Below are 12094 nucleotides of genomic sequence, written 5' to 3' on the forward strand. Positions count from 1 at the left end.
TATTTAAGTTTATTGAAGCTCCCCCCCTCCCCCCCTCCTCATTCTGTCATCCTGCTGCTTTGTACCCATCACCAACAACCCCAATTCTATTTTGGTAAATGCTGAGGTGATGCAAACAGAAAGTTTATAAGATAGAATGTTTAAATTATTTGGTGGCTTAATCACTTTCTGTTTAAGCATATACTGTCACTTTTCGGAAGCATTTTTTCTGCAAGAAATATTTGTCATCATTCGTTACTTTTCTTTGAGTTTCTTTAATTAACATTGTTTCATAATATGATCACTCCTGCAGATAATGTATATCGCACTGAATTTATCTTGATGATCACTTTTTAACCAGTCATATGTTTCGTCCATTCCCTTGTCAATGGGCACTTAAGCATTCTGATTCAGACACCAAGTTCACTGTTTCATAAACACAGTATTAATAAAAATGGATGAAAAACTGAACTAAAAACTACTTATTGGTGCTCAATAAAAAGCAAATATTGGAATAGCTATATGAATGACTCCTCTGAAAACTGAATGCTCCAGATTGTTTCAACTGTTTTCATTTGGTTGCTCCCACAGAATGGTGTCAGTTGAAAAAAGGACAAGTAGTCTAACCAATACATAAAGCTACAACCAACTGAATCAGTTGTATTCATTTAGTTGTTCCCACAGACCGATTTCACTCGAAAGAACAAACAAGTAATTCAACTGACACATAAAAATACATCTAAATTACTCAATTTTTTTCCACGAGCCAACTGAGTTAAATGTTTTCTTCCTGTTTTTCCCATCACTAGTGACTACTGTCATCAGAATACCATATGCTGAATTTCTGTCCAAGTGATATCAAAATAGCCATTTAATTCTATCACTGTGTTCCTTTTTTTAAAAAATAATGTAGTTTAGTGCTTTTAATTTCATTTTATTTAGATTGCTCTTCACACAATGGATTACATTTCTCCAAATATGGGAGTTATTTCTGACTCACAAAGTTTAATTTAAACAGTTATTTTTGTGGATTTAATAGGTCAGTCACACTGTGCCTCAAGAATGTGAATTCCACAGTTTCCAGTTGATTGAGATAAATTTATTTTCTCTAAAAAGAAGTCTATAGAGGTCACATTTGAATCTACTGTTGATCCACAAACATACATCAAATCCACATCTTAGCTAAAAAAAGAACAGATTTTCCTCACGTTCTCAGTATTGTTTCTTCCTTCTCATCTATAAAATGTATCATGTTTTCATTTCTCTTACTGTAAACAAATATTTGCAGTGATATATGAAACATAAATAAATGCAACATTTACCATGCATGTAAGATACAAAATTTTTGTGGTACTGTGGTTTGCACTAATTAAATGCAGTAATAATATTAGAGAAGGGAAGTTCCTTCTCTAATATTGTTACATTCCATCCTGCATTTTCCATTGTTTGATAAATGCAGTAATAGTCATTATTCACTTCTCAGAAATAAATTTACCATGTCAACAATCTTGGGAAAATATTACTGTAAAGATGACACATGGTGTTGCAGACAGACAGAACGAAAAGTCCGTTATGCATTTAGCTTTCAGCCAAAGCCTTCTCCAGAAAGAAACACAGACACGCATTCACATAAACAAGTACACCTCACTCACACTTGAGTCCCATCTCCGGCCACTCAGACTGAGCTGCACAACACACACACACACACACACACACACACACACACACACACACACACACACACACACACGCGCGCGGCCACAAGCAAAATCTGTACCAGTCTTTCCATTGTTCATGTCCACAACATGTGTCACCTTTAAAGTGAGTAGCAATCTATCCTTTTTCTAAAATTGTTTATATTTCATCCTCAGTTTCCATTGTTTGATTTACACAATTCATGTTGTTAAGATCATTTTGTGCAGCAAGTTCTGTGTTGCATTTTTGAAAATCACATGGCAAAGCATTAAATAACTGTGCATAAGCATAAATATGTACATTCATGTGAATTTTCATATTTATTTCAGATAATGTGACAGTTCCATTTGACATTCTGTCACAAGGAATGGAAACAGCTCAACCATCAAAATCAACTGATTCAACAAAATCTGATGAACAGGTTTCATTGTCAACTGAAGCTACTCTGGTTCAGCACTCTACTGTGGATAAAGAGGAACATGTCCAGCAGCAAGGAAGTCTTGATGAGACACAGGAACATCTGAATGAAGTTGAGCAAGGTTTAGAACAACATACGCACTATGAGGATGAAGAGATTGAAAAGGGAACAGAAATAGAGCACATCACAAATCCTGCAGAACATGAGGGACAAGGCACAGTTGAGCATTTCACACAAGCTGTAGAACACTTACCAGCAGAGGGCAGTGGGCATATTACATTAGAGAGTGACAGTTCTGTGACTGAAGCTGTCATTGCCTCAAGTGAGAAACAAAGAACAACATTGGAAAGTGCAGAAACTGCTACTGAAAGTCTAACAGAACTCAATGTTGCAAGCATCTCTGAAGGCATTCAAACTATTGAACAGGTACCACAGCAAGAGTTTACTTCTTCTCCAACAGAAAATGGCAATGAAGATGTACATGATGAACAGTCTTTAACAGCTGATGCAGACAACCATCCATCAGTTGCCCAAACAACATTATCAGGAGAATCCGTGAGTTCTAGCAGCATTGGTGAGCTTCCAGAAGGTCAAATGACAACTGAACAAAATGTACCTGATATTGTTACTCTGAAAGATGAAATAGGCTTTACTCACAAGAGCACTTCCACAGCTCAGACAGTGAGTGATACAGATGAGGGAAGTGAACCTGTCACACATGAAATCATAGCAGCAGAAAGTGATTCCACAGAAAAAGTGGAACAACAAGATCTCACACCACCTTCCCCACAGTCCTCTCCAGCAAATGAATTCATTACTTCAGCAGCTGACATTCAATCCTCCACAGATAAGACTGAAGAATCTGCTTCTGTTGAAAATATTCCTGATGCTCTTGAACCATCAGAAGGTGAGGAAGCAATATCACATGTTACAGACACACAAATACACGAAGATGAACACACTGTTGCAACTCCAGTAAGAACGTCAATTGCACCTGAAACAGGTGGAATCACAATACCAGTACAGGATGCCGAAGGTGAAATTGTAACTGAAGGTCTAGAGCCAACTGATTTTGAGTCAGGCGATAGAGTAACTGCCACTGAAAGCACACAAGAGCATGTCACAAATGGGCCAGTAGTAGAGATCTCACCTGAAGCAGACAAGATTGATGAAGTATCTCATGAACAGTCTGTGACAGAGGCCAATGTAGCTGAAGAAGCAGGCCATACACCAAATGATGTACTGAGTGAAGTACATGAAGAAGAACAGCAGACATCTGGTAAACCACCTCAGCTGCCAATGGAAGAGCATGCTACAATTTCTGAAGAATTAGAACTGTCAACAGGTGTAGAATCCATCCATCATACAACAAGTAAATCTGATTCTGCAGATTTTGTCTCTCAGTTAGTTACAACTACCAGTCCTAACAAGCAAGAAGAGGGCAGTTTCCAAGCAACGGAAACAGTACTCAATGAAGATACTGATAATGATTTGGATTCAGCAACGAAGGCAGATGAAACAGAACATGTGACAGTGTTGCATGATATCATATCTTCATCAAGTGAAAGTGACACAGGCACTGGTCTCAATGAAGTACTAACCACTGTGCAACCATCAGTAGATGTTGTTGGTATTACTCAAGAAAGCAGCATTGATTCACAGCCAGGTCAAGAAGCAGGTAAGCCAACTGAAGCAAGTGTGGCTGCAATTGGAGAGACAGCAGATGAAAGTGAAGCATCTGCCGAAGTAACAGACATCATAGGCACAGTTACAACAAATCTTGAAACAACAGGGGAGGATATCAAAGAGCAACCTGTGACAGCACCCACTGAGGTAAAACCCTCAGCTAGTACAGGAAAAATTGATGAAGAGTTATTAATTACACATCCTCCTGAAACAGCAGAACCTAGCATTTCGAATGAAGTATCTTTTGAATCATCTGGGGATTCAACTGAGGAGTCAGTTCATCATTTAGTAAGTGAAATGAATGGTAAACCTACTGAAATACATACAACACCATCAGAAAGTGCTTTGAACAGCCAGCCATCTCATGAGGAGACCAATGCAATGTCAGAAGTATCTCAACAAGAAGGTTTAGGTGCAACTGAACCTGTGCCACCAAATGAACCAGTAGTAGTGCAACAATCCACTGAATCAGAAGAACTGTTTGAACAAGAAGGCTCCCAAAAGCCAGCTTCTGAGGAAGATGCAGAAGTAGTGACGGGTGGATCCATTCCATCAGAGGAACATCAAACTGAATCTACTCCAAAGGAGACTAATGCAGCTCAAGAAACAGGAACATCTTCTGAAGCCAATCAGAAACCAGGAACACTGGAGGAAGTAGCAACTGAACAAGCTTCTGTGTCTGAAAGCCTCCATCAAGAGCCTGTGGAGCAACAAGTGATACATGAGCCTACTGAAACTGGCATTGTAGAGCCAAGTACAGGTGGAATTTCTATAATATCTACACCAGGATTTGATGAAATTGAGCATGAGCTATCACAGCAGCAAACCCAGAAACCAATTGAAGCAGATGGAAATCAATATACCACAGAAGTCTCAGCATCTGGAATCAGTGACACTGCTTCTGAGCAACAACAACCACAGAAGCCTGCTGAAGATGGAGGACTGCCATCTGCAGAAGGTAGTGCAGTGACTCAAGAAACTGTAACCCCAGCACATGATGTTCCTCAGTACCATGAAACTCAGGAGTCAACTGACCCAGAGAAGCAACCAAATGAACTTCCACTGACAACCAGTGGAGTTGGTGGATTTGTACAGGAACTGTCAACAGCTACATCTATACAAGGCCCAATAGGAATCCCCACAAGTGGACCTCCACATGCACTGATTCCTGGAGAGGGTAAGTTTGATTTGCATTTAAATTTTATTCTTGAATGCAGATAACAAAAGAATCACTTTTTCTTTTACACATGTTCATTCTGAAGTGTACTTGAAGTATGTGGTCGCTGTTTTCACTGTGCAGTAGCAAAGTGTGCTTACATACAAAGATCTCACAGAATCAAAGACTTGTGAAACTAGCTTCAAATTGTACATGGACCATTAAAAAGTGATTTTAAATGCAGGGTGTATCAAAAAGAACCATCTGATTTTAAAAAATCATAAATATTATGTTATTTGACATATGTGTGGGTACAACATACTATTGGAAAGAGGCACCACACTGGCATCTGGAAGTGTGGGAATTTTTAAATCAAAGGATTACTGAACGGTGGATCAGACGCACTGGATCACATGATTCAGCCTTACATTACTGGCCTCCAAGGTCACTGGACCTGACTGTATGTGATTATTTCTTGTGGGGGTTTATAAAAGACTCTGTTTACGTGCCTCCATTACAAAAAACAATGAGTGAACTGAGACATTGAATAACACTAGCTGTGGAAGTTGTAAATCAAGACATGCTCACCACAGTGTGGGAACAATTTGAATACCACATTGACGTATGCCATGCGTCTCAAGGGGGGGCATATTGAATGCCTATGAAAAGGTATGAAAAAAAAACTGAGTTTCCCATTCATCAAAGAACAAAATTCATTGTATATGTTTATTAGTTTCAAAAATTTAGACGTGCAAAATTGGATGATTCTTTTTGATACACCTTATATATTGAAATATGAGGCAGAGTTTGTTCCTAGAAAATACCTCAATGAAAAATGATATTGCTTTTCTTCAAGTAAAGAGCAGCTACTGCTTAGGTGTTCATCACTGGGAAAGTATAGTGACTGCTTCATGCCATGCACTTCCACAGTGCAGATCCATACCAGATACCGAGCTCCCACGATAGTCATCCACTGTAATCGACTGGATGTTACTTGAGAACAGTATAATGTACCATTATATCATCACTCAGATTTACAGTAAAAATATGCAGAACTCGTTTGCTTTGAATAAGTTTTTTAGTGCTACTAGGGTATAAGAATACGTGAGACACTATCAACACGATATAGGTTTGGCTGCATACAAAAACCAATATTACTTCCGATGTGTGATTTTCATACTTAAAACCTAAGTTCTGAGCATCATCTGAGTCAGTACTTGCAAACTCTTGTGATATTTGAATAATTTGATGTGAGATTATTATTATAATTATTATTATCACTATTATTATTAATATAACTAATACCATACTTTCTTCACAAGTAATCAAATCAGTGAGTGAGTGAACAATGACAGCCATGACAAGACAGCCAAATTGCAGGAATTATGACTCATTTCTCACCAAACAAAGTCTACATTTTAGTATCAAACTAATGAAGTCACAATCAGATACATCATTAACAAAATTAGTAATGTGCTACTTTTAAATATTAAAATAATATTTTGTCATTTTAATTTGCTCTATAATTTATATTTTTATTTTTTTAACAGGTAATTGCCTGGTTGATGGTAAAACATATGCCAATAACTCAGAAATCCCACCTCCAAGCCACTGCCACGTCAGCTGTCATTGTATAAGTAGTATTGTTCACTGTGTCAGTGTGAACTGCCCACCACCTCCAACACATCTCAAAAACTGTACTCCAGTTCGACACAGTGATGATGCGTGCTGTCCAACATATACTTGTGGTAAGTGCACTGAAATATCTAAATTGATTTCTTTGGCACCACAGTGACTTAGTACTTGGCTTCATTGTCAATGTAAAGCCACTGGGAAAAGTAATCATACTCCATACATATTGAAGTACAGTAACTCTACAACAGAATATGAGTGAAAAATGCTTGAAGCTGAAGTTCTTGTACTGTATATATTAGACTCTACAGTAGTTTTCATCAAAAGTTATGTTAAATGCACCCAAGAACAAGATTATGTATGGTGTGTCTCGATAAAGAACAATGAATGGTATACTTTGCAATGCAGTCATTCACATGAAGTGCAAACCAAGGAAGCTGATTCTTAGAGAGAATTAATAACAAATCAGATATGGAAATGTGTAGTAACACTGTTCACGTTTACGTCGCACTTCACTTAGCGTAGACCGGGACTGTGTCCTAGGCATGCCCGATGTTGACTGACTGGGCACGGCCCGTGCTGCTGGAGTTGTTGTTGTTGTTGTTGTTGTTGTTGTTGTTGTTGTTGTTGTTACGCCGGCAGAGGTCGCGTCCGAATTCTCGCATGCCCTCTGGTGGACGGGACTCTACTTGCGGCAACTACCGCCCGTGACGCGCCGTGCCAATGTGTGCCTCCCGCGATCTTTCTGGTGGCTACTACACTCCTCCTCCTTCGGGGGGTGAAGCCACTGTGATCCACTGCGTCGGAAGGTGGAGCGTCGGGCAGGAGCGATGACCTCCACATCCATTGGATGGCCGGAGTCGAGGGGATCTGCCAACCCTCGAGCTGGAACCTTCGAATACGGCTGGAAGTGACCCACACGAAGAGGCCCCCGTCGTCCCACAACCGGAGCTCGGGACAGAACGGGTGACAAGCTGTCAAACTCCGGATCCCGTTCCACCTCGGGAGGGGCAAGACCCAGTGGTGGGGATGAAGGGGAAGGGACAACCACAGGTGAACTAGCCCCCTGAGAAACCGAACCTGCGAGGGGGGCCGGCTCTCGCTGGGGCATCTCGAATGATGGCGATGCCGGTGCTGGAGCTACTGGAGGCTGCCAAGGCTGAGAACCATCACAGTGTGGCAGAGTCACAGCGGGGAGAGGAGGTAACGTCCCCTGTGAAACCAATACAGGTGCCGGCAATGGGGAAGCCGGTGTCCGAGAGGTCGGAGGGTGGGTGCCCGAACGTGGACGTAGCTGATTTTGGTGACGACGTACCACCCGATCCCCCGCCTGCAAGGTATAGAGCCGGCGGCCATTTCGGCGCAGGACCACCGCCGGTATCCAACGTGGATTGCGACCAAACCCACGGGCCCAGACCGACATACCCAGTGGAAAGCCAGGTACTTCGTTTTGTGAAGACTGGCGAGGACCAGGCCGGAGGACGTGCAGCAGAGTCCTAGGTTGACGCCCATGGAGGAGCTCTGCGGGGCTGCGGTCGCCCATTGGTGTGGTCCGGTATGCCGTCAAGAAAAACGTCAAGGCTTCCTCTGCAGGAAATTCGTGCACATACTTTTTCATCTGCCTCTTAAATGTGTGCACCATGCGCTCGGCTTCCCCATTCGATTGTGGATGGAAGGGGGGAGAGCAAACATGCCAAATACCGAAGCGCCTACAAAAATCCTGGAAGGTCTGCAAAATAAACTGCGGTCCATTGTCTGAGACCAGGGTGATTGGCAGACCTTCCACAGAAAAGATTTTTGCTAGTGCCTGGATTGCAACTTCTGAAGTGGTTGAGGAGCAGCGAACCACATATGGGAATCGGGAATAAGCATCAATGACAATGAGCCAAAAGCCATTGAGAAACGGGCCTGCAAAATCGATGTGAACACGTTCCCATGCTTGTGTTGCCGGCGGCCATGAAGAGAACGCTGCCCTGGGATATGCTTGTTGGCTCGCACACTGGGAACAGGCGGCCACCAAGTGCTCAATTTCTCTGTCAATACCGGGACAGTACACATGTCTGCGAACCAAGGTTTTAGTACGGGAAACACCCCAGTGCCCCGCATGTAATAACGTGAGGACCTCCCTTCGTAAACCTGCAGGAACAACCACGCGAGGAGCTGTATCATCGGTAGCCAGAAGGAGAACTCCTTCCAAGACCGAGAGGCGGTCTCGTAGAAGAAAATAATTACGAAGAGGGTCCGAGGCCCGGCCTGAAGGGCGGGAGGACCACCCCTGCTGAATGAGGCGAACTACTTGCCGGAGAACTGGGTCAGCCGCCGTTTCCCTGGCGACTCGAGAACTAGTGATCGGAAAGCCATCAACTGCTTGGCGGGATGCCACATCCAAATGAAAACACAATCTCCTCTCGATCGAACGTAGGATCCGGGCCCACCGGAAGACGGGAAAGAGCGTCGGCGTTGGCATGCTGTCCTGTAGGGCGAAAATGAATGTCATAATGGTACTTAGAGAGGAACAAGGCCCAGCGCTGTAGTCTGTGGGCCGCCCTATCCGGAATCTGAGAGGTGGGGCCAAATAACGATATTAACGGCTTATCGTCAGTGATTAACTGAAACTTCGTGCCGTACAAGAAAGGGTGAAACTTGGTAACAGCGTAGATAATGGCCAAAGCCTCTTTTTCCACCTGGGAGTAATGGGCCTGCGCGGGACTAAGCGTTTTAGACGCAAACGCCAGTGGTTGCTCGGAACCGTCTGCATTGCGATGGGCCAGGACCGCCCCCACCCCATACTGCGAAGCATCTGTAGCCAGGACCAACGGCTTACGGGGATCAAAAGTAGCCAAACAAGGGGCTGAAGTGAGGAGGCCCTTCAACGAGGTGAACGCTCGCTCGCATGCAGGCGACCAATCAAAAGGAACACCCTAGTGCAGAAGGCAGTACAGGGGGTGGGCTATAGTGGAAGCCCTGGGAATGAACCGGTGGTAATAGGCTATCTTGCCTAAAAAGGCTTGTAACTCTTTCAGCGAAGTGGGCCGAGGAAGGTTGACGATACCTTGGACCAAACTTCCTAGTGGCTGTATGCCATGCCGAGATATGGTGTAGCCCACATACTCAATGGACGGTTGGAAGAAGGTTGACTTACGCAGGTTGCAACGCAAGCCCACAGACCTGAATTTGAGAAAGAGGGTGCGAAGGTTGTGCAAGTGTTCCTTCGTGCTGCGGCCTGTGACAATTATGTCATCCAAGTAATTAATACAATGAGGGATTATCGACGTGACATGCTCAAGATAACGCTGGAATATCGCCGGGGCACTGGATATTCCAAAAGCCAACCGCTGGTATTGGTAAAGGCCAAACGGGGTATTGACGACCGCCAGCCGTTTGGAGTCCTCATCAAGAGGTATCTGATGATAAGCCTCCGACAGATCGATTTTCGAAAAATATTGGCCACCCGCCACGGCGGAGAACAATTCATCAGCACGAGGCAAAGGATAGGTGTCCACCACCAATTGGGAATTAATGGTGGCCTTGAAATCGCCACAAAGACGTAAGTTTCCTGAGGGCTTCTTGACAATAACGAGGGGCGAAGCCCACTCACTGGAAGAAACGGGAAGAACGACCCCTAGGGCTGTCAGCCGGTCTAGCTCTTCCTTTACCTGAGGGCGGAGAGCCAAGGGGATCTGTCTCGCGCGTAGAAAACGTGGGCGAGCCGACGCCTTCAACGTTAAGTGAGCTTCAAAATCGGAAACACGCCCCAGGCCCTCCTCAAAAATATCTGGAAAGTCTGAGATCAAAGATTCCAATGAGTGATAGGGAACGTCTTCGGAGACCAACTGTATGGTGTCAGCAATAGAAAAACCGAAAGCCTGAAAGGCGTCCAGGCCAAAAAGGTTAGCGGAGCTCGCATCACTGACAACAATAAAAGTAATAGGCCGAGTGACTGATTTGTAAGTCACGTCGGCAGTGAATTGACCCAGTAGGGGAATGAACTGTTTACCATAACCGCGTAGACGCCGGTAAACTGGCGCCAACGGGGGCGATCCAAGGTCGGAATAAGTTTGTGCATTCAACAACGAAACTGCCGCCCCCGTATCTACTTGCAGTTGTAACCGGCGCGACCGAACCGACACCTCAATAAAGAGTTTGTGGGCCGATGCGTCGGGAGCCTGGCCCGATGAAACTTCCTGAATGTCAACGTCCATGTCCTCTGTACTTGCTTCCTTCGATGCCTTTGAGGCTGAGCGGCAAACTGTAGCAATGTGACCTTTTTTATTACATTTGCGACAAACGGCCCAACGCTGGGGGCACTCTGACCGATCGTGATGTATATAGCACGACGCACAGGACGGCAACAGGGGCCGGCGGCCGGAATTCTGTTTACGCGCCGTGCGGGAGCGGCCGTAACGGCCGGATTGTACCGCTCGCACGTCGTCCACCCCGGACACAGTGGACGCGGCCGCGCCACCCTGAACCTCCGCGACGTCGCACCACGCTTCCAGCTGTTGACCTGCCGCGTGAGAGACTTCATACGATTTAGCAATGGACAGAACTTCCTCGAGGGAAGGGTCTTCTAACTGCAGGGCCCGTTGCCGGACCTCCCTATCAGGGGCCGAACGAACAATGACGTCGCGTACCATAACGTGGGCATACGACTCCCGCGACTGCTGCGTGACAAAATGACACTTGCGACTAAGACCGTGCAGGGTAGCGGCCCACGCCCGGTAAGACTGATGGGGCCGTTTCTTGCATTGATAGAAGTCGACCCTAGCCGCCACAACATGCGTGCGGCGGCGATAATAGGAAGACAGCAACGAACACAATGCGTCAAAAGTCAAGGACGAGGGTTCCTGCAACGGCGCTAGCTGCCGCAAAACTTGATACAGCGAGGGAGATATCCAAGACAAGAAGAGAGCACGACATACCTCCGCCTCGGCAACATGAAACGCCTGGAAATGCTGCCGAAGGCGATGTTCATATGCGTCCCAATCCTCCGCCGTCTCGTCATACGGGGGAAAGGGAGGAGGGAACTGCGCCGGAGCAGACGGCGTGGAGAGCAACGCCGGAAGCACTTGTTTCATGGTGGCCGTGAGTTCCGTCTGCTGCGCAACCAAAACTCGCACCAAATCCTCCATGCCGTGGAGAAACTGCGAAACCGGAACAACGACGCAACACGCGAAGGAACGACCCTACTCGTCGCCAATTGTGTAGTAACACTGTTCACGTTTACGTCGCACTTCACTTAGCGTAGACCGGGACTGTGTCCTAGGCATGCCCGATGTTGACTGACTGGGCACGGCCCGTGCTGCTGGAGTTGTTGTTCTTGTTGTTACGCCGGCAGAGGTCGCGTCCGAATTCTCGCGTGCCCTCTGGTGGACGGGACTCTACTTGCGGCAACTACCGCCTGTGACGCGCCGTGCCAATGTGCGCCTCCCGCGATCTTTCTGGTGGCTACTACAAAATGTGTACTGAACTCTACTGAACTATGAGTATTACAAAGACAAAGGGATAATGGCTACGCACATGTAACA

General features: G+C 45.2%; 1 protein-coding gene across 1 annotated transcript in view; it reads left to right on the forward strand.

Annotated features, from left to right (window-relative positions):
• Window positions 1-12094, forward strand: part of LOC126211410 (fap1 adhesin) — a 37101-nt gene that overhangs the window by 9607 nt on the left and 15400 nt on the right. Inside the window, exons 6-7 of the mRNA XM_049940003.1 lie at window positions 2004-4955; window positions 6485-6682. Of these exons, the coding sequence (XP_049795960.1) occupies window positions 2004-4955; window positions 6485-6682 (3150 nt within the window). The remainder of the gene's footprint in view (window positions 1-2003; window positions 4956-6484; window positions 6683-12094) is intronic.

The sequence above is a fragment of the Schistocerca nitens genome, chromosome 1 (genome assembly GCF_023898315.1).
Source record: "Schistocerca nitens isolate TAMUIC-IGC-003100 chromosome 1, iqSchNite1.1, whole genome shotgun sequence".
Classification (NCBI taxonomy): Eukaryota; Metazoa; Arthropoda; class Insecta; order Orthoptera; family Acrididae; genus Schistocerca; species Schistocerca nitens.